The 27,774-nt window shown below is 40.3% G+C and overlaps 2 protein-coding genes across 7 annotated transcripts; one reads left to right on the forward strand and one right to left on the reverse strand.

Moving 5' to 3' along the window:
* Positions 1-4,613: 4,613 nt before the first annotated feature.
* On the forward strand, positions 4,614-27,507 carry LOC117235691 (GTPase-activating Rap/Ran-GAP domain-like protein 3). 5 transcript variants are annotated; one of them, XM_033497971.1, is made up of 17 exons: positions 4,614-4,906; positions 16,487-16,553; positions 16,861-16,944; positions 17,539-17,620; positions 17,942-18,060; positions 18,873-18,937; positions 19,030-19,096; positions 19,284-19,386; positions 19,714-19,812; positions 19,995-20,207; positions 20,825-21,096; positions 21,905-22,190; positions 22,527-22,969; positions 24,129-24,465; positions 24,908-24,994; positions 25,073-25,342; positions 25,667-27,146. In XM_033497971.1, exons 1-17 carry the CDS (start codon positions 4,698-4,700, stop codon positions 25,912-25,914), a joined length of 3,051 nt encoding a protein of 1,016 aa, XP_033353862.1. In that variant the 5' UTR covers positions 4,614-4,697; the 3' UTR covers positions 25,915-27,146. The 5 variants fall into 5 exon arrangements, with proteins under 5 accessions (XP_033353862.1, XP_033353858.1, XP_033353859.1 ...); XM_033497967.1 differs by lacking the exon at positions 4,614-4,906 and adding an exon at positions 14,957-15,388 and having other exon boundaries at positions 25,667-27,507; XM_033497968.1 differs by lacking the exon at positions 4,614-4,906 and adding an exon at positions 14,957-15,388 and having other exon boundaries at positions 21,944-22,190; positions 25,667-27,507.
* Positions 6,867-10,026, reverse strand: LOC117235697. Of its 2 annotated transcripts, XM_033497989.1 has the most exons (4): positions 9,695-10,026; positions 9,275-9,376; positions 7,629-7,696; positions 6,867-7,282 (listed from the first exon to the last, which is right to left on the reverse strand). In XM_033497989.1, the coding sequence occupies exons 2-4, from the start codon at positions 9,293-9,295 to the stop codon at positions 7,186-7,188; spliced, it is 186 nt and encodes a 61-aa protein (XP_033353880.1). In that variant the 5' UTR covers positions 9,296-9,376; positions 9,695-10,026; the 3' UTR covers positions 6,867-7,185. The 2 variants fall into 2 exon arrangements, with proteins under 2 accessions (XP_033353880.1, XP_033353878.1); XM_033497987.1 differs by lacking the exons at positions 6,867-7,282; positions 7,629-7,696 and having other exon boundaries at positions 9,138-9,376.
* Positions 27,508-27,774: the final 267 nt, after the last annotated feature.

Here is a 27,774-nt window from a genome sequence, read left to right on the forward strand (position 1 = left end):
CTAATTCCGCTTAAATCGAGGACGATCTGTATTACAATATTTGTAATACAATTATTAATTTTTTTCCTTTACCTTTTTCTTTGTAATTATAAAATCAGATTAACGGAGCTATCCGTTTTATTACACGCTCATTTACAATACTATAAAGAAACTGTAGTAGATCTTGCGATGCTCGTAAAGGAACGAGCAGAGCGGGAGAGGGTGAGTACATCCCGCCCTTGCAGGGTTCCGCGCCGAAGGACGGCCCTACGCCGTCCCAGGTAGTCATAGAGGCCGACAAGCCGATGTCGTTGAGAGGGATGGTCCCACCCAATGTCCGAACTAACCAAGGAACGACTTCCTCGGACAGGAGAAGACGCAAGTGCTCCGACAGTAATCGGAAAAAGGTGTCGGGGCATCCCACTTGAGCGACAGGTGGTCCACCGTGGGCTTTTAGTCGGTATAGTCCAAGAGTGGCAGAGGGGTCGGGGGACGCCCATGAGGATTTCCCCACGTATAAGAAAAAAAGTAGATTTTCCGAATGGTTTCTCATTTTTATTGTTTTAATGCAGGTCTCTTATCGTTTTGGCCATATTTTGCACCTTTTACATTGTTAGGTATACAAGTTTTCAAGCACAAAAATATTACGCTATATATTACGCTGCGATAAAAATTACTCTCATTTTGATCACAATTGGTAACGAATACGAGTAACAACAACAACAAGAAAAATTTGTTAAAACATTCTAATCGCGCGTAATAGGTACATGCCACTTGAGTAACCGTCAAAAGATTTTCCTGTCTTGGTAAAAAGCAACTGGATCGAAGAAAACCTTTCTTTTACGATGTACTATACAGTGTTTACGCGGTGAAATTTCTTTCGAGATTGAGTAGAAAGTGTTTGGTCGTTTGCGAGATGTAACAACGTCGTACTGTAAGATAAAGAGAGGACGCCCATTTTCTATGACAAACGGGCGCAGTTATATCCCAAATGGTTGATATTTAACCGAAAAATCCGCTCACGTACTTGACGATAGTTTGGCACGATGAATCGCCGATAAGCGAAACGTATATATTTGTCATTTTTGCAAAAAAAGATTTGTAAAACATCGCGATGTAGAAGGTAGAGTAACACGATACAACTTCCGATATCCGACATCTGCTCTTCTAACGTAGTTTAGCTACTCTCCAATAATATTTTCTCTTGTTACGATATAACGTGTTACTATGCTTTAACCACGAACCATTAACGTTTTAAAGCAATTTTCTGCATAGAATTGAAACAAGATACCGCACGTATTAATAACGGTCGTTGTTTAGTTGGAAATTTCTTTATAAAGATAGGACGATAATCAAACACGTTGCAGATAGATTCGACTATCTGACTAGAAGCTAGCAGAAAGCGTTGGTCTGTCGACGAGAGAAAAAACCAAGTATACATATACACTGTAAAAGGTAAGTATAGTTTTTACAGTTATTAAAGAAAAAGAAAGCCTGGAAAAAATTGTTTGACCATTGAAATGATCATAGAAAATTGTTAATCGAGCACGGAGCTCGATGCGTGCTAAAGATACGTGTTGGCCGAATGCAACGATGCAACATTGGTAGCAAAACGGTTACGCAAAGATCGATTCTTTTTCAATGTCCTCTTTGTTAATTAATTGCTTCTTTCAAATTGCATCGTTGCGAACGATATATTACGCTAAATCTCCGTTGCAAATTGCGCGTATCTTATGGCTGGGAAACTGTGCGTCGCGAAATTGTCAAACAATTGCAAGAGTCTGTGTATACGTGTATTCCTAATTAATTAATTTAATAACAGAATCTTTTATGCAAATTATCGAGTAACGCTATCAAGAAGTTATACTTTTGTCCTATAATGGCGAGAAGATGTTACAGAGAGAAAGAAAAGAAGACGACGAAGAAAAATGTTAAGAACGTCGCAAACAATATAATATTCGTACTATGAAGAGAGCAACGATCCAATGCACCGGTAAACTGTTATAGATTAAACCGATTTTAGATTAACGAGAAGGAGAATTTAAAAATTGTGAAAAATCAAAGAAGAAACAAACGATACTGCAGAACATATTGCCCGATATAGATGTTGAGTCGAATGAAACGTGATATATCGAAAAGAATTGTACTTGTACAGGCTTGAGATCCGATCTTCTCCATCCCCCATCCCCCATCTCCCATATCCATAGACACAGCCGTAGCTATAGTCGTAGTGATAGCCATAGACATGACCATAGTGATATGCATTCCTCGATATAGTAGCATACACGCGTCGATGTAGCAACAAGTGCTCTCCAAGTTCTTCGATTCGAGCGACGCAAGAATGCAGGCAAGCGCGTTTAATCGTGCGAAACAATGATACGCGACACGAAATACTCTGTGATATTTTCTATAGATACACGGCTGTTTATCGGGAGTACAGCGTAGCATGGAAGCGTCGAGATCGGATGGTGGATCGATCCCGAATCAGTGAAGCGCGTAAGTAGTTGAAAAGAGGGTATCGGCCGGGGGAAAACGTGCGACGATCGGATGATCGGATGATCGGATGATCGTACAAGAGAAGCAACGAGAGTGGGGCTGTGTTATAGTGGCGAACCACGCTGCATAGAGTGGGGTTGAAAGGTGGCGCGGTCATTTATGACGGTCGGTTCATCCGACGCGACGGATCAGTTGCTCGTCCGACCAACAACGACAGAAACCTCGGGCGAACCGAACGTACGATGAGCTGCTGTCGGCTTTGATTCGACATTGTCACGCTGTGCACCGCGAGATGGGCCGATGGAACGTTCGTGAAATTCTTCGTTCGGGGAACAGCGATTAATCGTTGCAGGATCGATAGTTGGTCCGAATTATTCTACAAGCGATTTTGAAGAGTAAAGAAATTCGAAGAGGAAAATATTTGGTAGACGACGTTCGATTTTACAGAGAGGAAGAGAAAATTCGATATCGAATCCAAGATTTCGCAAGATCGAGGATTCGTTTGTTCGATCGGTGGTGTTTTTAAGCTAGTCTGTAATCGGCGACTCGCTTTTGCAATGAAGGGAAGGATTGTTTTTCGAGAAAGATGATTTGTTCCAAGATATCGGACTTGAAGGCGGAAATAAATGGTAAATCGTAAAATACAAATTTTACGAGGTTCGATACTGAGTCGAGGATTTTGACGAATCACCGGAGACTTGGTGCTGTTGCAAAGTGGTTCGGCGATTAGAGACCGATATTTCTAGAAAGTTCTCGAACAAAGAAGATTAGAGAAGCCAAGATATCGGATAATATTTATCAAAGTGGGATATTGAATTACAGATTGCAAAGTTATCTTACAATCGAGATCGACTCTCGCTTCTGCAAAGAGAAAATATACGCAAAGATATTACATTATTATCATTACAAATATTAGTTTGTGAAAAATCGCTTCGGAAGTACGAATGTACCAAATCGAGGATGAAATTATCCGAGATTCGACCATGTTTCTACGAAGGATAAAGATATTCCGTGGTCGTAGATTCGCTTTTACAAAGAATTCGGGCAAGAAAATTGATAATTGATCGTTTGAAATAAGAAATCTCAAGACGTAGAAGAGTGATTTGACGGGTTTCTGAGGCAACAGAAATTTACATTCGAATAAGCGAATGGAATACGAACGATCGGTGAATCACCGGAGACGCGATAGCGATCAGTAAGTAGCTGTGTTCTGTAAAAAATTCAAGAAAGAAGAAACGTTCGATCTGAGTCGAGTTTGAGAACGCAGAGCGATCTCGATGTAAAATTTCGTGGGAAAGTAAATTAACGATATAGAAGAAACGTTCGTTTCTTAATGGTACCTTATATAAATGACAAAAAGAGACCTACGAAATGCTCGGAATATACGTTGTTCCGAAGAATATTAATTTATAACATGGGACAGGATAATCTTCTTCGGTTCCACTGACCTGATATTTCCACCATCGTCTATAAATTGCAGTGCAAGGAACTGTACTTAAAGCAAGTTGTTCAATGTTCAAGTAAAAGACCGATGGAAGCGAAAGTAGGAAGACGCGTTAAAAGATGGTCTTTGAATGGCGGGCAATTGGACGTAAAATTTCAAGAGGAATTCGACGGTTAGCCAGCGATGGAAGCTTCTTTTGCCGATACTTTGCGAATGGGCCGTTAAAGAATTCCCAGGAATACCTTTGAAGCTACTTTTCGCTGTGTCGAAACGCGCTGCTTTTCAAGTTCCCGATTAATTGTATTATTTCAAATTCACTGTAAACCCGTCTTCGAAACCGTCTATCCGAAAATCAAAGTACATGGATGAACAATTGGTGAAATGGTTTTTAAAATGTCTATCTGTTTTCTCGAATAGACCAGTTGAACGTAATTTGAAGAAACGGACATTTCTATAAGATTTCTATGAGATTTCGATCGTATCGATCGGTGAAATAATTTTAAAGTGGACGAGAAAACATTAGTTGCGATACTTTAAGAAAGAAGGAGCGACCATCCTGAAACGGTATAAAACTTCTCTCCGGATAATAATAGTCGCCGGATAAGCGACGTTATCTTGGAAACAATATTCTCCCGATACCGTATGTACCTTGTTAGAGACGAACATCGAAATTTCTTTGATCGATGCTTTTTACGAAAAAGTCGTAAAAGTTGAGAGATTGAATACTCGAAAGAATGCGAGAGAGTTGCTGGTTAAGAAGGAAATCTTCGTATTAGCGATGAGTTCTTTAAAGAGATCGACGAACCAATCGACGAGGGAGGGTGCAACAGGCAGGAGACACGCGCTCACCGGAAGTAGCGCCAAGAGTATGAGAAACGTTCTCCACGCGACCACCGCCGCGCCTGGTTCACCGCTTCGACACAGATCCAAATACGAATTGAGGAGCATCAGTTTGGAGGGCACCAAGGTTTTACCATGGACAGCACGGTGAGTGGAAATATTATATTTTTTCTTTGTTTCTTCGTTCAAGTTGACGATCTCACGAACAAGCTTGTATCGCGTTGTAAAATAGGAATTTTATTTCGAAGAATTCCCTCTTTACGCCTAATCCGCGTCTTCGAGTCAATCCATACGAGACAACTATACATTGAATCGCGCTCTATCTCTGCGTTATAATCTATATCGTACAAACAGCGTATACGTATATGTAAGTATGGTATGTAAGCTCGTAAAGAGCAATAAGAGAAAATACAGAACCATATACGAAGCAGAAATTTTTGTGATACAGGCAAAGGAGTGAGTTAGCTGGTAATATAAACAGAATATATAACCAAATACGACAAAATTTTGCAAGCGTATTATTCGATCGATCGACTATATCATACTTGCAGAGAACTCTCCAACTTTCTTCGTAACCTTCCTCGCCTGGCATCTCCTTTGCACTTCCCAGCCAACCTTTTTTCGTTGTAACGTCAATCCACGTGAGAGACCAGGCCGCTGTCACGACCGACTCACTTTAAAATCGGAGATAAAGATGTGGCATGTATAAACAATGTATATCGCCAAAGTGCCTAACGAGCCATCGATATCCCAACGATCCTTCCGCCGAATAAAAAATAAAGCTTTTTTTCCATTTTTTGTTATTGTTGTTCTCTTGTGTTATTTTACGCGACACCCTCCTCGTCGTCCCTCTTACGCTTTTAAAGCTCGGGCTTTTCCAATCAACTTTTCAAAAAACGTACTCTTCTTATTCGTATCGCTAGTGCTAATTCTTATTCGTATCGTATGGACGATATTTCGCAGCACGATATTACGACGCAGCTACGATATTCTTCAACCGTTGACATACATATCTCTGTGTGCAGCAAAACAGAGTAACGTCATCGCAATTCTCCATCGATACAACGTCCCCTCGATCATCGAAAACATGCGATCGAAAAACATGCTCTCGCCGTTACCGCGTACACGATATCGACTCGTAGGTCGAATCGAATCTTAAAACAGCCAATCCCAAATAAAAGCTAGCTTTATGCTTTTTTATTTCAACGTGAAATCGAGTGTTTCTGCTGACCTATCTGCCGTCTATATGTATATCGATCTCTTAGTGGTCCGATAAACCGGGTGTCGTTCAGTTTGCGATCGAACGAGCGTGCACTAACAATAAGGCTTGGTTGGTCGTCGCCGTTAGCCACCGCGATGACGACGTATCGGATTTTGTCGCTCGCCTCTTTATAATTAACTCTTTTGCTATCGGGCCGACCGAGGTGTCCCGACCGGCACGGCGGTACTCTTTTATACCGCGTAGATCAATTTCGATCACGCTCGACCAAGTGGAAGTCGACCGCATCGACCGCGCGCGCGCGAGAGAGAGAGAGAGAGAGAGAGAGAGAGAGGGTGACAAGGGGGAGAAAGAAGAAGAGGGATATTAAAGTTGTTAAAGCGGTTGTTAAAAGAGACAGGGCGACAAGAAGAGAACGACAATGCGCATCGATAGATACCTGTGTGTATCGAGAAAAGCCCGAGCTCGAAGATACGTACATCCCCGTTGAAAAGAAACGAAGCTTATCACAAGAAAATTCCAGCACCGTTCTATATTAACTTTGCATTTGGAAATTTAAATATTTATTTGGTGTTTGCAACACCTAAAAAATTCCAGTAAATTATAGTAAATTACAGTAAATTACAGTAGGACCTCGAAAAACAAGTTCTTCTTTCAACTAATTTTTCTACTTCTATTAGTTTCTATACTATACCCTATACCGTGTACGCGTGGCTGATATGGATAGATATATATATATATATATCTACTACCAAATACTCGTCAACGTCATTCAGCTACAATTGCATCTTTCGAAACAACGAAATGGCAGGGTATCCGATTTCTCCACTACAAGATGCTCAAACGAGATCGCTTCGCTTAAGATCAAATATATTTATGTGACACAGGTATATTCGTGTCGATACTTGTCTATTTCTACCGAATATTAATATACATATTTATAAGTACCACGAGTATATTCTCAAATGTACATGTTTCAACTAACTATTAAAAAACTAATTATTATAATCGCGATGTGCGAGAAGACCTATCCTGAACTAATAAATAAAGATTTGAGAAAAATGTTACTACTCACGAGTTTAAAAAATATCCGCGGTCATTATGCTCGCAAAAAGTTCTACGTAATACAACCCCACGCCGATTCGCATCTTTCCATCCTATCACACGATTGAGTGACCGGAGGAACAGAAATGCATGCGACACACCGTTAGGAGGAACAGAGGAACAGAAGCGTTACGCCATCGAACTGCCGCGCTATCCCAGCAGAACAAAACACGATGAATGACTGCTGATTATTTGGAAAGCTGGAGATAATGAAAAATGCAAGTTTATTGAATTTGTAACTTTGCTAATAATAAAGATTGAAATGCTAATAAACTTCGATAAGTAAAAAAACTGAAACTCTGATATGAAAGTTTAAAATCTAGAATAATTTCTGAAATATGTTAGTTATTTGTTTTACAATTCGATATTAAGACTTTAACTAACACTCCTTTTATTTTAATAGAAGAATAACCTGAGAAGATCCTAACCTTCCAAGTTTTTAATCAAATTGTATTCCTTAATTAATAGCGTCCAAAGCAAAATATACAAAATATACAAAATATACAGAATAGACATAATTAAAGTACGATATGTAAAGATACTTACGTTCTTGGCTTCTGAGCCACTGTTAGAACATTCCCAAAGATGACGGAAAAGTTGAAGCTGTGATATGTCTACAACAAAACATAAGATATCGTTTATATCGTTAATACATAATGTTACGTCCGGTGACTCTGTACACAAACCAGGCCCCAATCCGCGGGCAACATGACAGCCAGTTGTCTACTGCGGAATGATACGGGAAAGTTTGTTTTTCTCACGTTCGGTGTCTCCGGCTAGCAACTTTCTCTCCGGGGCGGTTAGAACATTTCCTTGCCCACCAACCTTTTTCTCATCCAATCAGAAGCAATGATTATTGCCCTCACTTTCCTAGTCAAAACTATCATCAACAAATCCGATGGTCCCGTGCGCTAGACACACCCATCGCTAGCTTTCCTCCGCCATAGTGTCACGACCGGCATACTTCAAATCCGACGGACTGACGATAGCGATAGAGATAAAGATGTGGCGGCACTCGGTGACAATGTATATCGCTGAAGTGCCTAATGAACCATCAACATCCCAACGGTCCTTCCACCGAATGTTCTAGAAGAAAGAGCACGTGGCAACGATCGCGGACGCCTAGCAAATGCATGGACGGTGGGGATGTTGAGGGATGACAAAAGAAAGTAATCGAATCCGATCGAAAGTAAAATCGTAAGAGTCAGTCTTAGAAAGTCACGCCTAGAGTTCGGAAGTAGATTGTAAAGTGTATTGATGTTAGAAAAATAATAAAGTTTTCTTTTTTTTATTTTTTACCTCAAATTCCTTTTTCATTTTGTTATTTTACGTGACAATAGCGTCGTCACCGAACTTTACTGATTTTCCATCTTTAGAACAGTCGACATCTCTTGACCGGGTTTCCACCCTTAGATCAGTCACCTACTTCACTTATCTATACGCACCAGCCCAACTATCTTTTCTACAAAGTTGTTGGAATAAAGTGCGAATTGTAAACCGTTATCTCAGTGTAATACTTCATATAACCACCTCTATTGTTCGTTATTAGAACACGAAACATAGTTAACACACAACGGTCGCGTGTTATAAATATCCGAAAATATTTCCAAGAATTCAAAAGTTCACGACTAAAAGAATGCTTAAAGAATGCTAGAGAAACGCGCGCGAAGCCTTGCTTTCAAGTATTTCAGTCTATTTGCGCGCCACCTCTATGAAAAAGACACAAGTTACAAAGTTGCAATATATGACGGAAACTATAGCAAATTCACGTAATATAGAAAAATAATTTGAATTCGATATACCAATACCTAGTGTGTTACAATACCTATCGAAATAGTTAAAGCTATTATTGTTAAGATTTCTATGTTTCAAACTGTCTACACGAAGCTATCGTTAAATTATCAAGGATTCTACATTATGAATTACATTGAAACAATAAAATAATTTGTTACAAGTTCGTTTGAAATAAGAGAATGATTTCATATATTTGAATGAAAAAAAGTGATTTGTTTAATCGTATTTACTTTCATTTTAATATTCCAAATAATTACGAAACGATCTATTATGAAATATGTATCAAGTATATTTTAAAGTAGACATAAATTGTATATCAAATGTTACCCATGCTCGAATAAAAAGGCAATAGAACCGTTCATACACAGCTGTCTTAGTTAAAATAAATTAAACGTTACCAGATTTCCATGAAAATTCATCAGACTGATCGTTGATCGTCGTTGCGTCCATATATTAATATTCCTGTTACTTCTATATTATCCCTGCCATCGATCGATAACCTGCACAAAACCAAACTAGAAATGTATAAAATAATTACATGAAAATACGATCAAACGATCAATAACGATTTTATTACGAAAGCTTACGATACGAGCTACCGGTAACGGTATCATTTTGTAAATAGACGATTAAAGAGAGATACAAACAAAAAATTTCAGAAAACCACTTAATTTCATTATCTGAATGTTCGACAAATCGTTAAATAAACGTGGATTGATTAAACGATATTAATAACGAGATATAAACGATAATAAAAAATATAGTAATGACAGTAATGAAGAAGTGACGCCGCTAATAGGTTAGAATAGGTTACAAACCTGACGCAACGTGATCCATGTTATCGATAGAAAAGAAGACGACTGAATGGACTCGTCGCGCCTTAGTTTCGCTGAGCAGCTTCCAAAGTGGCGTGGTGGGAAGGATGACGGAGATACAAGCAGATACGGAAAGTCAAACGATCTACACAAAACGATCTTACACGAATCTTTCCAAATTTCAAACAAAGGATACATCGCGCAATATCTATATCTCACACAATGATTACATCGATCTTTATAAACATCGTACGATAATTCGTAGCCCCACTGGTTTGCATTCGGCATCAAAGACACATTTGTCTAACCTGGGATGAGAGAAAGAAAATGAAGCTACTGACGCTGTATGTGCCCCTAAAAGTAGGGAGAAGCCAAAGAGAAACTGCAATCAATCGGAAAATCAAATAAAAATCACGGCACGAACGAACGAGTTTGCGACCTTTCGGAAGAATCAATGGACGCGTGTTTCGGCAGAAAAAGAGAATAGAATTTTAATTTTCCTTGCAAGATGGATAAGTATCATTGTACACGATGAGCTCACAATGCTCTTAACATAGACTAATCTATCTTACGAATAATTAAGGCTAAAACGCACGCATTCCACGGTGTCTCACGGCGTATGTATTGAAATTTATCAATTAGAATAGGTACAGCATGTGGTTCCAAATAATTATACATGAACATTGAACTTATCGTCGAAGAAACGAAACCATGCGACTTACCAATGGTAGCACGCATCAATGGATGATGAAAACTGGTTGGCTTTGATCTAAATTGCACTTGCTCCCTTGATTCCATGAATACATTCTATGAATAAATTGATATAAATGAATAGAGTAATTATCATAAATTATTAGTTTAACTGTAGGTAAGGAATTAATTAGAAGAGATAAATGATTTTCGATATCTTACGATTGGTATAAAAGAAACTAGAATGCTTTTGCAAAAATATCTTAACCGCAGAGAGAATTGTTTTACCAAATGGCCGTCATTGAACGCTTGGATCGATTGATTAGGACGGAGTATTTAACGCCACCCTTCGGTGCAAACAATAACTGTGTACGCCGAAGGTAAAGAATATGAACTAAACCACCGAGCTTACTCAATGAATAAACCAAACTATCGTTCATCATTCATCTAAAGTAGTAGGTAATAATAATATACATAGTATCTGATTATTAATATATACGTATTGTTATTGGCAACGAAAATGTTTAACAAAATAGCAACTTGCAAATCAAGTATGCATAGATATATCTAATATTTTTATATTCCAGATTAAACAAATTATACCCTGAAGCGCAATCTTATTTCGATCTTATCTCCAATTATTCTCCGATATTAATTGGCTAATTAATACATAGAACTATATTCGCTAAAACAACACCATAATACCTGCTATTGCAGTAACAAGTACAGTACCAATTAACTAGAGTAAGGGAAAAAATGAAAGAAATAGGCAGAAGAAAATATCCGTATTATTCGTTATCATAATTCGTTTGAAGCAGTCGACTAAAGTGGAAAATTGTTCGAAAATAATTTATTTGATCTTATAACTTAAAGTTAGTTTGTTTCTATGTTATTTTAAAAATAAACATAATAAAACAGTTAAAATGTTGGTTTTAAGCTCGTTCGGCTTATTGGGCTTATTAATAATAAAATAAGCAATATCGAATATTTATAACATTGTATATTTTGCCGAATATAATTAAAAAGATGTAATCTAGATAGAAAATTATTTCATCTAATAATTTGTATACTTTGTATAATTTCGATATTTTTGCATATTATATACGTTCTATGGATCGCTTCGCTTTTAGATCTGTCGTAAGTGCAGAAGAATCTCGCGCTACAATGCCTTAAGAATTATACTATGCGAATTATATTATTGACAAAGTAAATAGATGTTTTTAAAAATGTTATTTCCACGGTAATCGCGAAAAACTGCAGTATTTATATATAACTAATAATACAATATTGCTATATAATACAGTTTAACTTAATAATATAACACAATATTACAGATATATAGAATATTCTTGTTATAGTATAGTAGTAGTATAGTAGTGTAGTAGTATAATAGTATAGTATAGTAGTAGCGGTATAATTTTTAAGCAACTTTTTTTATTCAATCTATATGTAATGCTGGAAAAATGTGCAAAGCGCAGAATTCGAGGAGGATAAAAAGTTTGGCCGATATAAAACGCGAGGGAGAGAGCGCGTTGCGGTGCGGCGTCGCCGCGTCGCCGCGCCGTCACGTAGGTCGGTTGGTAGGGTAGAAGGAGACAGGCGTATGCATAGAGAGAGAGCACGCACGTACAGGTCGCAAACAGGAAAGGAACGAAGCCACCGCGGTAAGACAGAAAGCGTACGAGATAGATCTCGGTAGAGAGGGGCGGAGGGCGTCAGAGGAGGGTCGCGAAAGAGAGCCAATGAGCTCGACGACGTGGCGCCAGTCGTCGAGTCGCCGTGTTAGTAAGAGTACTTGCTCTCTGATCGTGACTCGCTGCATCCTCGTTCGGAAAGGGTCGTGTCCTGACTCTGTCAGTAGGGGTTGGAGACCCGTGGCAAATTCTTCGATTTTTCATCCATCCGATACTCGATCGATTCGTCACAATTTATCGATTTCGTGCTTACCGACGCGGTAACGTCACTGCTACCGTGTGTTATCGTTTCACTCGCGTTTTCTATCCACGCCTTTTCGTTTTTCTTTTTCCCATCGATACGATACGTAGGCTGAATCGACGACGGCCGAGATCCAGGTCGTCCGGACACGAACTCGACGACAGTGGCTATGTGCAGCTATTACGCTCGAACGAACCGTTGATCGTCGATGATCGACCGTGAGAATCATCGATAATGAAACTGTTTGGTGGCTATGTGACGGGTATGAGGCTGTAAGAAAGCCTTTCCATTGGAAGATAATGTGAGATCGATTCGTTTTAGAGTCGTTTGACGATCAAATAATGGTGACGGTGGTCGCAATGGGACGAAAAGGGCATCGTAAAATAGGTAATGAAAACGATTGCCCGAAGATCTTGGCACTTTTCGCAGTGTGAACGAAACTGCATAGAACGTTACGAAATTCGTAAACGAAAGATTTGAATTTTTGTGTATTTAACCAACGAGTATATGCCCGTTTGATACTTTGAAGATTTTTTTTACGAGAAAGGGGAGAAAAAACGAAGGGATCGACGCTTTGTTGTTGCAAGACGATCGATATTTTTGCGAATTATACGGTGTCATTTGAAATAGTTGGGAAATTAATAACGAAAAGTGAAAATTATTGATATCGATATCGTGAATATCGAAGTAATATCGTTCCTTAAAACGTTCTTTCTTCGTTCGTTCTTAAAACACGCGTACGTCTCTATCGTCGATAACGATCGATAAATAAAATTAATCGAATTGAAAATGAAATTTTTTACAGTCAAGCAAACGCTCGATCCCGCGTTGAGAAAAATCGTAGGGTTGAGGAAGTGGAAAGGCAGAAATTATATTAACCGATTCAGCATCGAATATCTTTTAGACTGTGAGAAAAAGATCTCTCTTGTCAATTATCGATAATAGAAGTACATTTTTTTTATCTCTCTTACTTTCCTACATCGAATAATCGGACGCATTTTTTTTTGAGGAGGAGGAGGAGGAGGAGGAGGAGGGCGCTTACAATCCAGGCGCGATAACCGAGCTTCAACGTGCCAAAGCTGAGTGAAAGGGAGAGAGAGAGAGAGAGGAAGAGAAGTCTGATTATTAAAATCAACCTATCGACTGCCGCTTCGTTCAACGTGAAAGATCTGGTTAAGCAAAAAGTGAGAGGAAAGCAAAGGAAAAGGGACTCGGTCAGTGTCGTCGGTACTCTTTTCCATTATGTAGCCACGATCTTCAAAAGGGTTAGAGACCTGCGGAACAGGGAAACTCGGTCAATGATATCGATGTCCGCGCGCGTCCGACAGCCAGCATGTTTAAAAAAGGTGGTTTATCGATGGTAATAAATCACGCAACTTGGCACCAATGCTACGAACCTCGAAGCTTTCAACGGATAACTAGCGATGGTATCAAGTTCGTTATATACTCGGAGATCTCCGTTTAAGGCTGTAGTTTAGACTGTTATCCAGATTTCTTGTTACATTTGCTACTTTTGCTACTACTTTGCTACTTTTGTTCGGAATTGTCGCATCTTTCGCCCTCGAGCGATTTTCGAGCTACGTATATACAAAATTCAGCATCTACGTATAAATCGGAATGAAATGTAAAACTCGCTAACGCTCGCTTTGTAGCGTTCGAATTCGTTTTTGGAAAATAAATTTCTCGCTGTCGTATGAAAATACATACGACTAAACGAGTAAAGATACGAAACTTTGTATATTCGAGCGCAATTAAATAGTAATAAAATAGTAAATGCTGCAATACTTAAAAGGACGTACAAATACTTTTCGTAGCCGTTGCAACAGTTGGTGGCTACAGTTACGTTTGCCAAGTATTGGAATTCGTTGTAGCTCTTAATGAGGATGAACCGAGAAATTATTATAATTATGCGAACGGAATACTGGCCGTGGTAAGGTGTTGACAGAGTAATTCCGACTCTGTTTCTGGAAATACGGATTCGAGGCGAGGGAATTCGAATCCGGTTATCGGTCGACCTTCTCTTTCTTTCTAATTAAATAATGAAATTTCGGAAACGATCCTCGAATCGGATCGATTCGACATCTCTGAACAATGTATTCGTTTATCCGTTTGCCCTCTGCTCGATATTTTGTACGCTCTTACAAAAAGTATTTACATTCTACGACATAGATACGAAGATAATATCTTGACTGGCTGATTTTAGTAAACGAGACGAAGCAAAGAAGAAACTAGAATTCAGAAATTAACAAACGTTCTTTTTCCTTTGCAAATGGTAAATCTACGATCTTCTTAGCGTAAATCGGTGGTTAAGTTGGTATTGTTCGTCGTTGAACATAGTAATCGTTTGTAACGTATCTAATACAGCGATCGATTTGAAAGAGGCAAAGAACGTAACAGAGCTACGGGGGAAGCTACGGTATCGACGTATTATCGGAAGGTTGCAGTGTGCAAAGTTTTCGCACACGACGAAAGTGTACGACGTGCTTTCTACGATTTTCTGTCGTTGCTGTGGCTTTGGTAGGAAAATGACGCTGTACACGTTAATATCTCGCGTATAATAAGACGGACGTTTTTTACCGGATCGGATTAAAGGTGAACATTTCGAGTAGAAGAAAGGTGCTGTTTCGAGCAATTACGAGATCGTGGAAACGGAAACGGAAACTGTGCATCGGTAAAGATGGCGGGAAAACTATTTAAAGGGGGAAATTAAAGAGGAAAGAGAAGAGAGAGTGGAAAGATGTTGTGCTTGGACATAAAGCTGGTGTCTCGTTTGCGAGGAGTCTCGTTGACGAGCGGCTCGTCGACGAACGTGTCGGCAGTCTCGTTGTCGGTGAGCTCGACCTCGTCGACGACCGTCGGCATAGAGAAGAAGAATTTCTCGAGCAAGCGAAGCAAAGGGGGAAGGGAGAGTTGCGCTGGAAATGGGAATTCGGTGACGGAAAGCGACAGCGACGAAGAGACGTTGCCTGCTTCTCGGACGATCCAGAGGAACAGGTCGAGATCGGTTTGCGTGCCTGCCTTGTCGTCTGCTGCTCGTTGCGCGCATCTTCATCGACGATCCAGCCATCATGCGTACGTTTCTTTAAACATGGTCCATTATCGTTGCGTCGGAAAACGGCTGAGCGATATGCGAGTTTGCGATACGATATAGCAGTTATAACGCGTGTCGTATAGTAACGCGCGCTATTTTATATATTCGATATATTGGGTTTGCCGCTACGAAGCGTTCGAAGTAACCGGTTCGATGAAAACACGCATGAAAACACGCATTCGAAAGCGGAAAAACGCGAGGCGAAAATCTCGTTGCGGATAAATTCTCGTTGGAAACTTCCTTCGCTGCTCTGCTAACCGTTTATCATCGCTTACGATTCTACGCATCGCTATTGCATCGAATGAGACGGCGACGCGTATCGCTCGTATCGCTATACGAGTACGAACGTAATTCGCGCTGTGTCGAAGGTCATTGCTAGAATCGAGGTATATATATACCTTATCGTACGCTATGGCTAAGATCGTACACAGAGTTTAGGTCTAAAACTCCTAAAATACCCGCGAGAAGATACGAGGACAAAAGGCAAAAGGCTGAAAAATTACCTTACCTTTTCGGACCTAATAATTTCTCCGAGTTACCTGTTTCCATATTTTTAATCGTTTGTTCTTTTAGAGATACGCGTCAACGACGATCGTATCGACGCGTAAACGCGACAAAGTCGGACGAATGTATTGGATAGAGCAGTGTTTAGGGGCTGGTTGTAGTTTGCTACTGGTTCGACGATCGCCAACCGATCGCGGTTATACGCTTTGGTAATCGATGAACCTTGCTATGGAGATTCACTCGCCACTCTGAATTCGACTAGAAACAAGAGAAACGACACTATTAGAGAAACTATTATTCGATGGTTCGGATATCGTGGAAAGTTTTAACGAGCACCGGCAAATCGTACAGCAGAATTATTTGGATAACTCGGGTGAAAAATAATTGCGACCGAGTGTCTGCCGTAAAGAAAGAATTTCATCGGGAAACGTGTGGTTCGTTTCTTAGGGGCCTCGTTAACCCAGATTTTTCGCTGGGAAAGAAGCAATAAACAGGAAGCTGGGCAAAAGAGACCGCGACCGTTTCTTCGTTTCGTCGTGGCCGCGTACAACTTTAAACGCGTATGATATTTTCAGATGCAGCACGGATGCCATTTCGAGGCGAGGTGTCCTCTCCAGGCGATATTACGGCAGCGTGGAAATGGTGAGTTTGGAAAGCAGCGCGGTGGTCATTTGTATGGAGAGTGGGCGATTGAAAATCGACTTGATATAGATGTGCGCGCCGAGAAAATTTGGCAATAACGCGTAATACGCGAGACATGGTACGCCAGACTATTTTTAAAATAGTTTTTCGTGCACGCGTTCCGAAAGGAAGAAAGGCGCGCGCAACGATAGCGCCGAGAAAGGGGACGGTCTATCTGTTTCTCGTCTCCTTTTCCTTTTTCCGTGTGTCGTCGGAGGAGATTCGCACGGTCTCGCTAACCTTAGTCTCTCGATATGGTGCGTTTCAGCTGCCACAAATGGAGCAAGACGGGTCCGACAATGGAAGAAGATTTCGAGTGGAGAACGGTGATTCGCCGGGCGAGAAAGAAGAAGTAAGAGATGAGTAATTATACGAATCCGTTTGCTTTTAACTGGTTCTCTCAACTTGATAAAATTCCTTCTTCTTTGTTACGGCGGCATGTTAGTTTCAACGACGTACAAAATATTCGTTAACGCGTTGGAAATATTCGGAAGATATTGTTTAATTTTCATTTTTTATCGAGAAGCGAGTACCATCCATCCGCGTACCATGGACGACTGATGGTCGTGGTGCTTTTCAACGAACCATATATAAGTTATCGTTAACGAATTGAGATAAGATCGGTGGGAGTACCGGTTTCGCAGATAATTCGATAAAACGATGCTGGAATGCGTTTACTTTGATTATTCGTGGTATAAAGGTATTCGTCGCTGTAACTGACTATGTAAATGGTTTCTAAAAGGCACTTGTTTATTAGCGATCCTAATTCGTTCGATGTAATGCGATGTAATTCTGTACAGTTGGATAATTAATTAGTAAGGTAGAAATTAGGCATGAAACACGCGATATTCCTGCTTTCCGCTTTCCACTTGCGCCGCTTCTTTCCCCTCGTTTAACAGAAAATTTGATCACGTCATTGGGCGAAACTGATTTTGCACGTGTGCAGATGTTCGGATCACCGAGTACGCCGATATTGGAAAATCCAGAGTACCAAACGCGCTGGTACTTCAAATACTTTCTCGGAAAACGTGAGTAAAGAACATGCTGTTATGTTATACGAGTCTTTTAGAGTATCAGTGTACGTATATTCGATATACATGTACAGGATAAGAGGAACGACGGATGAACAATATCCTATTCAAGCGTTTTTCAAGCAATATCCTATTCTTTTATTTTGCATTTAGCTCGATCCGTTCTCGTCCGACAGTCTTTTACGTTTATTATCGTAAAAAATTCGTTATCCGTATAATTTCTTACTTTACTTACTTACTTACTTACTTACTTACACGTATATATTACTTACTTATTACACGAAAATATTTGTCACTCGATGAAAAATTGGTTTACAGTGCATCAAAATTACGTTGCCGCGGACCAAGAAAGGAATCCCTTGTTTCTATCGGTGGTGACGAGCGAAGTCAGCGATCAAAGCGTTCCGCATTACAGAGTTATTTTATGGAGAAAAACTGTGAGTATCCGCCTCTACCTCTACGTACCTCTACGACAACTACTGCAACTTGTCAGATACTTTTCTATTCGAAATGAACGATGATTTGATCGAAACGAATGAAGAAATAAAACGTAAACGTAAATATCGGCGATAAGAGGATAAAAGTAAATTATAGAAAATAAGAAAGACTAAATTTACCGCGGAGCTGACCGTTTTCAACATCGTACTTTGACGAACGATATGTTTTTCGTGTACCGGGTTTCGCGTACAGCTGATCGCGTTTCGTCGTTTTAAAGATCATTCGATGGACGAGTAACGAACGAATCGCGGAATGAATTGACGATCCCGTTGCGAAATTATCTTGGACAGAAATCGAAAGCGATTTAGAAAAAGTTAGGCGTCGGTACGCTTGCTACGAATGAATTTCCAAAAGCAGATTTCTACGTGAAAAATGCCAACGCACTTGCACGCTATACCCATGTATAGTTATATATAGAAGAAGTATCGGCACTTAGCCTTATCTCGCAACGAAGGATACCGTTATCTACTTATCGCGTTCTCCGCGTTTCATTTTCATAGAACGAAACGCACGAAAGTCTACCGCTAAATGCTAGAGAATCGAACGTTCTTGCGAATCTCTCGAGAATCGATTGATTAGTAGGTGAACGGTAGAACGAACCGTCTTATTACTAAACAGTGTCGATACTGTGACTTTTTATAGCCACACTTTTTCTTCGGATGTTATTACGTATTAAAAGACACTATGTAAGAGAAAGGCGAGGCAAAAAAAAGTTTACAGCGATCGATGAATGAAAGAGTAACGAATTTAGGGCGCACAGAAGATATCGCTGCCATACTCTGCGAACAAAACGATGACGATCAGGCAGATCTTGAGGTACGGACTTGCTTACTGCTCGTTGATTGCTAATTTTCTTCGGTTAAATTAAAATTAAGTCAAGTTGAAGTAACTAATTGGTAAAATTTCAGCAATTTCTTTGGTCTTGAGAAACTCGATAAGGCTCCGCGCGAGGTTTTTTCCCCCGAAATTCAAAAGGTAAGTGGCCAATCCTGCGATTAACTTAATAAGAAACAGCTTTTCCGTCTTTATTTCTACAAGTGTGTGTGTGTGTGTGTGTGTGTGTGTGGGAAAACGGCAGAAACCGTACGAAATTGCGAGAAACTGTAGGAAATCGTAAGAAGAAGACGGTGGAGTTGAACTTTTGGAAATTTTTGCATCGCAGGATCTGCTGTTGCTGGAAGAGCAAGAGGGTTCCGTCAACTTCAAGTTTGGCGTGATATACGCGAAGAAAGGGCAAACGACCGACGACGAAATGCTATCCAACGGTAAGCGGATGAAAAGTTTCGATTGAAATTTAACCAAGACGAATCGACCAACCCTTGAAACTTGGACGACTATGCGGAAGAACGGCGGTCGTTTTCGCTTAAAGCGTACGTTCCACCTATTACGACCGTTTTAACCGTTTCGATCGTTTCAAGCATTTTAACCGTCGTACGAAAAAGTAGCTTCTCGCGAGTCTATAGCACTGTTACGCGAGCAATTTTTCACCGCCTTGTATCCGTTTCATAGCGAGTTTCAAGTTTTAGAAAAATACGATTCCAACGTTGATTCGTAATTCGTCTCGATACGCGATCTGTTCGCTCGGTTTACAGAGAAGGGTAGTCCAGATTTTGACAAGTTCCTGGAAATTGTGGGCGAGAGGATAGAACTGAAGAATTGGGACAAGTATCGAGGTGGTTTAGACGTAAAAGGTACCGTTCTTATTTCCGTTTCTATGTAGTTAGTAGGTGGTAGCTATGGTTTGAAAATATGGTCGACGGTAAGGTAAACGCTAGTTTTTCATGTTTGTTTGTCGTCGTTGTTATTTTTTCTTCGTGTCGTATTTTTTTCGAGTTTCTTCTTCAAAGTGCAAACTCTCTCTGAACGTTTGCAGGCGACATGACTGGCAACGAGAGTTATTATACGGTGTACGCGGGACACGAAGTGATGTACCATGTGAGTACGATGCTTCCCTATTCGAAGGACAACCCGCAACAATTGGAGAGAAAGCGACACATCGGTAACGATATCGTTAACATCATTTACACGGATGACTCGAACGCCATAGACACTTTCAACCCAAACTGCATCAAAAGTCAATTTACCCGTAAGTCGATACGCCATTTATCTACATTCTTTCGATCTAGGCTGAGTTTCTAATATCATTTTTAATCGATCGGTAAGATAAGGAGGAAAGAACAAAGTAAGATAAAAATATAAATACGTCTATCCGTGTAGGCAAGAGCTGCGATCTTTTCGGATATAACCGATATAACCGCGATATAACCGAATCGTGTGGAGAAATGTTTCGAACGAGAGCGAAACGATTGGTTTCGAGGTCGAGGGAGACGTTAGTTTTGACGAGCTAATGCCTGGTCGCAGCTCCTAAGAATCCCGTAATATAACGACCGTTACATAACGATATACCGTAGACGATACCATTTTTACCGTAAATAACCTGACCCACCGACCGGCCGGCTGCAAAGCCGCAGACCTGTTTGTCGGTTCTGCTACAACGGGCGATGCGCGGCGCAAATTTGCAGCTGGTGGTCGACGAGTTCGCACCTTTGCGAACAATGTGTCGGCCCATTCTCGCAAATACACGCCACTTTTGCGGAGAAAATTCTTTCTTCCAACGTCTTCTTTCACCATCTTCTTGTATATTTTCCTAAGGATAAACAAGATCGTTAATTCGACGTTCACGCGATACATTTACAAATACAGACGTGTTTGCCGTGGTATCGGCCGAAGAAAACGGCAAAGGATGGCGCGTGGCCATTTACTGCGACGAAAACGTTCCTCTGTTTGGCCCGAGCCTTCCATGCCCGCCTGTGTTCGAGGACCCGTACACCCTGCGAGAATTTCTTCTCGTCAAGTTAATAAACGGCGAGAAAGCCACGTTCAACACGCCAACGTTCGCTCAAAAAAGGGAAAGGACCCTGGACGCTCTTCTTCGGGATATGTATCAAGAACACTCGCAGGAGAGCAAGAGCAACGTAAGTCTAATCGATCAATCATATTTATATGCATTTCCTCTCGCTTTTAGATCCTTCTTTGATAAAATTGCTCTTACTTCCGACAGTATTATCGGCACCTGTGTACTCGTTGCGGTATTATTCGTTGTTATTAATAAAACACGGTTTTGCTGTTATTTGTTCGAGTAATGCGTTTCGATTCGTTCGTTATCGCATCTATGATATTCTTCGTGTTGAAAATTCGTCAGACGACTTGTAGCTAGAAAGCCAAATTAGGGAAATCCGAATTAGAAGGCACGTAAGAAATACTAGAATACTTTGGATAAAATGCTGAAAGATTCGGTCAAGCTGCCTTTAATTAGTACGCTGTTTGTAATTGCAATCGCGAGTATTTATCAGGAGTATTTATCGCGAATTGGTTCGTCTACGCGGATAAAACTACTCGAAATACAATATTTACACAAGCTTCGACGCGTTTTCTTGTACGTAGGCGTTATTCGACCAAAGCTATCGCACGATAACGAGTACGTAAAAGATGATACAACGTGAATTCTGGCTTCGAGCGTCTCTTTTAATAGCGCGTTGCCGTTTTTTGCGTTGCGACATTTCGTCGACGACGTCTGGAACAACGCGCTATCGGAGAACGCGATCGGAGCACGGACAAGCGATAAAATGATCGTGAAAACGGTAAATTGCCACTTTTCTCCGCCTTTGCACGAATTTCCGAACCGCCCGCGTCGCCTGGCGAACAACGAAAACTGTACGGTATGTATTAGCTGTTGGCGGCACACCCTCCCCGTAGAAAGGAAAATCGATGAAATTTTCGCAGAGTATGTTAAACCGACGAGCATTGTCGGATGTCGTGGAGGCTCCAGGTCGACGTCGCGAGGAGACCCGTGCCGTGGAGATGGTGCGCGTCGGACAGGCCCTGAAACTCGAAGCGATCGTCAGAGGTTTGGCGCCAACTTCCTTGGCCACTGCTGGTCCTTTGAAGCCTAGACCGTGGGAGCCGAGGTGTATCTATCCGGATTTCCCGCACGAAGTCGTATGCGGGGACGTTTGGCTGGATAACAAGCTGATCTTGGCTACCGAGAATGGAACTTTTCTGATCGAAGGTGAATCGAGCCTTATCAAAGCCTTATTTTACCATTACAGGGAATATTTTCGAGAATGCGTCTTCTCTTACAAATTGTACGAAACTGTACAATCAGAAAATTGATTTATTTATTAAGCGAAAACCTCGTTAGCATAAAGGAAGGAAGGAAGGAAGGAAAGAAAGAAAGAAGATGACGCGTGTATGAAATAACAATATGAAATATATGAAATAATAAAATATATAAAAGGAGAGCACTCTCTCCTTCGTCGAGGACAGAGAAATCTCTCTCTCTCTCTCTGTTCCTAACTACGAAATTACAAAACGCAAGAACCTTCCAATGCATTTTCTGTTTCAGACAGTTTATCGCACAGACTGATCTTCGACGAGTCCGTGCAAATTAAACAGCTAGACGTGGTCGAGCAACACGGAATATTGTTGTTTCGAGCCGGTGACAAAGGCAAAGATAGCAACGTGTACGTTTTTCGTCTAAGAGAATTCGAGAATAGCACGACGAGTAGGTCTGCCGAAATTGCAAACGATCGTGAAGACGATCAAGAGTGCGAAGACAATGGCGACGAGGACGATGCGGACGACGACGGCGACGAAAGCGAAGAAAACGATTGCGACAATCTCACGCGAGCCACTACAAAATTTAAGCCCTTGATTCGTCGTACTCGTGTTCGTGTTCGTCCCTTGGCTGTTAGAGGACGAGCGCATATAAAGGAAAGAAGACTACCTAGAACTCGGGGCTGCCATTTATACACCGTTACTATGCCTGGTGGCTCTCATTTGCGCATGGTATGTACCGAACAAGAGAAAAGGAAAAAGGAGAGAGAAAAAGAATAGACGACAGTGGCTTTTCAAATTTTTCCCAACAATTTCTTATTTCGATTTATCGTTTTAACCGAACGTACGCAGTACGTAGCGCGTATGTTTTTTGTAAAATAGACTGTATTTGGACAATCGACTCGAGACGACGAAGAACGTTGCTGTCAAGGAAAGGTCAGTGGCGGCTTAATTTTTCGAGTTGTCGACAATTTACGTAATTTCTCGACTGAAAACCGCTGTACAGATGTAACTCGCGTGGATCGGCTGACGCAAAGCAATCGTGTTTGTAACGTGTAAGCAGACGCGAAAAACGATCGTTGCTTCGCGTTGCTGAAATATTTAAAGAAATTATTTTCGAATTAGCGCTTATACTTGGAATCGATTCTTCTTATGTAATTTTGCTTATTTAAGCTTTGTTTGCACATGGAAGCTACATCCGCTACACTGCTGCGTATATTTATATCCGATAAATATATCCGATATATATTGATTAAAAGCTCGATAATTTACGATCTTGCTGTCGAAGCTTTGGCTGTTCGTATAGAGATGAGTTTTTCTTTGTTTTTTAACGTAATACGCGTATTGGGATCGCAAACGCTTGAAAATCGCTTGGAACACGATTCGAAGCTGAAAATATCTGGATCGTATGGCGAGTAGTAAGTCGCGAAAGTTTAAATGTGTTTCGTAGGCGAGTGTTTTCCATTGCTTTTGTCGAAACAGCGTATCATCGGACTCGGAATTGTCGTAAAAATACTAAAAGATTCCAGATCGATTCCGATCGAATTCGAATCGTCTGCCAATTTATCTGATATATATATATATATATATATATTGTATCAGGATTCCAAGATTTTCGGATCGCGTCGCTAAACATAGTATAGTATAGTATAGGTGCGTGTACGATGTATCAATGGCGATGGCATCGAGACTCTAGAATCTACCGGACCGAGTAAAAAGCAAATTTATCTAATCTTCCATTTGTCTAACAATTACTTGAACTACTCGTACGATAGTTATGTATATTTTTGTTAGTAGTAGTTTTGTTCGAGTAAATTATAAATATAGGAATTATAAATATAGGAAATATAGGAATAAATATAATTCGGATATCGCTTTTTATTTTATTTAGTGCGTAGCGGTCGGCCGACGTTTGATAGTTTTCCAATGGAAACATAGCGCCGCGTGGACCGCATGGTGTTCCGCTACGGACACAGACACCGTGGAAGGATTTTTGCATTTGAAGGAGTTGAACGCCAGCGAATCTCCGACGTTGGTAACGATAGTAGAAAATACAGATTCGAACAACGAATGGACGCTTTGCTGCGGTGTCCGACATCATTTTGAATTGATCTCAGCTTCTGGAAGCACGAGAATTCTTCACATCGAGGGAACACCGAAACCACACGTGGTGGCTGCTTTGGACCTCTGCGAAGACGAAGAACCCGAATTGTTACTCTGCTACAACAGTACGTATTTATATATGTGTATAGTATAGACGTTGGAGCTATACGCTAAACCGATCGAACGTATCAAAGTCGTAAAGTAAAGTAAAAAGGTTCTTTGGCATGTTGTACTTACTGTAGTATTTCGTCGACGCGTAGTCGACGAAAGAGCGACGTAATACGAAAGTACGGTTGAAAATTTTAAACAGCCGAATAAAGGTGAAAAATGTAAATTTAAAGGTAGACAAAATTTAAAGATAGAAGGTCGTCGTTCGATTTCAACGATACGTCGTGCCTACGTATATCGATCTAGCTAAAAGTCGAATAAGAAGCGAAATGGGAAACCGAAGAATTTAATAGATATAATAAACGGTAGAATTATGGTTAAACGGAGGAAGAATTGATGGCAGCGATGCAACAACGACGTGGTCGATCGATACTCGCTTACCTGCCTTTCTTACCGCAGATACGTGTCACTTTCAAAAACTCTTAGAAGAGAATACCGTAGCAACGGAATTCGATTTCAACTGGAATTCCGTTCCTGCGGCAATAGGTAACGTATCTTTGCATCTTTACGTTTCGTCGTTCTTTATTTTTCGATAATCCTTCGTGTCCCGATACAAACTTTCAGCCTGTGCCTTCCCCTATGTGATCGCCTTTACCAACGACACCATGGAGATACGATTGATAATCAATGGAAATTTGGTGCACACGATCGCCATGCCAAACCTGAATCTAATCACTTCGAAGCAAGACATCTTCTTCGCCACAACGGCTCCGGAATTTCTGCCTGGAAAATGCGAAAGAATTCGCCTGGACTCGAAACCCATGGACAAGGAAGAACCGGTTTCCAGTCCGCCTCCTTTCCCCCAATCTTCTACGTCTCGATCCAATCAGCAAAGTACGTGTCCGTCTTCTCCAAACCGATCGTCATTTTCTACTTATTCTACTTATTCTACATTTATCCTAATAGGATAATTTATTTTATTTATTTATTTTATTTATCTATTTATTTATTTAGAACGATATGTATACGGTATATATATATATATATAAAATACGCTTGCAGCGATAAACACGTTTACGCGCCAACACTGTGCCAACAACTTGCTAAATCGAAAAGTCTAGAAAACCATGACGTGCTATATCTGGCGTTATAGTAGCTAACGTCGATACGAGTAGGAAATCGATATAATCGAGAATAATTGTCTTTTGCTTTCTATAGACAGTCAGGGCGACTGGAAGCCGATAAGAATCTACCAAATACCGTTGCAAACGTTATCGAGAAGTAGCTTGTCAACGTGCTCGCAACGACGCTGTCCCAGCCCTGCCGAGCCAGAAATCATCTCGGCGCCGCCGACCAGCGACAAGAGTTTCCTCAGCGTTGAGCCTCACAGAGCGTTGAGCAGATCGTGTAGCAGCAGTCCAACGCCATCGCCGACCAACGTGCTTCCGCCTCGACTCAGAAAATAGGCTGGATCGCTAGCGATCGCTAGCGACACTCGCTCCTTATTAAGTTAATCCCGTAACCTTTTCCATATCTAACCGATGAAAAATGCGCCATTTTCTTTTTAACGCGTTTCTTAATCGTTTCTTAGCTGTATAACGATAGATGTTTTTCCAATACTCTACGTCTTACGTTCTTGCTGCGTTTAGTAACTTACGTTTAAGTTACGATAAAGCGTAAAACGCAAGATAGGAGAAGCACGTGTCTTCGTAAATACGAAAATGTGATTTCTATTAGTACAAAAAGTTACATGGTTGATCGAGCGTGCCTGCTATTTATTAATAACGTCGTTGGTAATAATCGTCGTTGGAAATAAAATTTCCTTTAAACTCGAGCTTCGCGCACAACGTATAAACGACCTTCCTTCCGACAGATCGCAATTGCGATCGCCTGAAGCTGGTGCCTCGATCCAATTGTAAAAGCGACGACGGATCGTGCACGATTCGGTGCGTTTCATCTGTAGCTAGAATTTACTGCCGTTGCAAAGAGCAATCGAGATAAAATACACGTACGCGCGCCGTTTCTTTCTCTTCTTTTACAATTAGACCGTTTAATTAACAGTTTTACAATTTTTATGCGAACCTGACTTTGTCCGCGTTAGCGTTTATTCGAACGTTGATCGAACCCAGATCAGATTTATGTTTCTATCGCGTTGGAAAAATGTTAGAGAAAGAGTTGGAAAAGTATCGGACGGCGGATATTTATGCATTTGTGAGAGATTTAGAATCGCGGAGATACGCAGCATGGGTAGGAATGAGCGACAGGCAGAAATATTACAAATGCCAAAAGTAAATGCAAGTTAGAACGTGCCATCTTTGTTTTTCCTCGTTTCGCCTAAAATATCTAGTCGTATATATTATAATTATAGACGTATATATAGTATAATTTCCAAACAGTCTATACGATATGATTGCGACGTATCTTGAGAAATGAAAAAATGCCGGATAGCTTGTTTCGATCAAGGAGAGAGCGATACGACGCTTGTTGTAATTTAGCCACGTTCCTACAAAATTCACGCTTCGCGAGATACGTACAAGCACACACAAGCGTCCATCGATTCGATTCAACGTACGGAGAACGAAACGTACGTAAGTGTAGGAATTACTCTACAAACTGGTTTCTATATCATAAACGTAAACAACGAAAAAATATGTTTTTTAAATAAAGCTATACGAAACGTATTTGTTTTAACGACGTAGTATCCGAGGAAATAATTACACAGAGTGTCCCGTTTCAAGTTTCGCAGACTATAGCTATATTTGTCGTTATTCGTCAAACTATAGAAGCACAAAGCTTATCGGCTGTTTCAGTTTCTACGAAATTACGTCTACGACGCGATTTCGTTCGCTGGTCGTGAAAGAAGCGTTGATCTTGATAAGTTCTTGTTGCAAATACGAAAAACCACTCTATACCTATATAATAATAATAATAATACTAATAACAATAACAATAGCAATGATAATAATAGGTAGAAGAATGTTTAGTACGAGACAAGGCACCGGATAAAAAGATGCCCCGATAGTACTAGCACGATGGTAATAAATAATAAATAATAAATAATAAATAATAAATAATAAATAATAAATAATAAATAATAAATAATAAATAATAAATAATAAATAATAAATAATAAATAATAAATAATAAATAATAAATAATAAATAATAAATAAAAGTAGAAACTGAAAAGAGAATGATACGAAACTTTACGTATAGTTGGATCTGATCGTAAAAAGTACGTGTAAAGGACTCGTGTAAATCGCTATATATGATAAATAGTACGTACAGTGTATTTTGACGGGATCTCGTAACATACAAGTTTGATTA

The sequence above is a fragment of the Bombus vosnesenskii genome, unplaced genomic scaffold (genome assembly GCF_011952255.1).
Source record: "Bombus vosnesenskii isolate JDL3184/JDL3185 unplaced genomic scaffold, Bvos_JDL3184-5_v1.1 scf7180000013319, whole genome shotgun sequence".
Classification (NCBI taxonomy): domain Eukaryota; kingdom Metazoa; phylum Arthropoda; class Insecta; order Hymenoptera; family Apidae; genus Bombus; species Bombus vosnesenskii.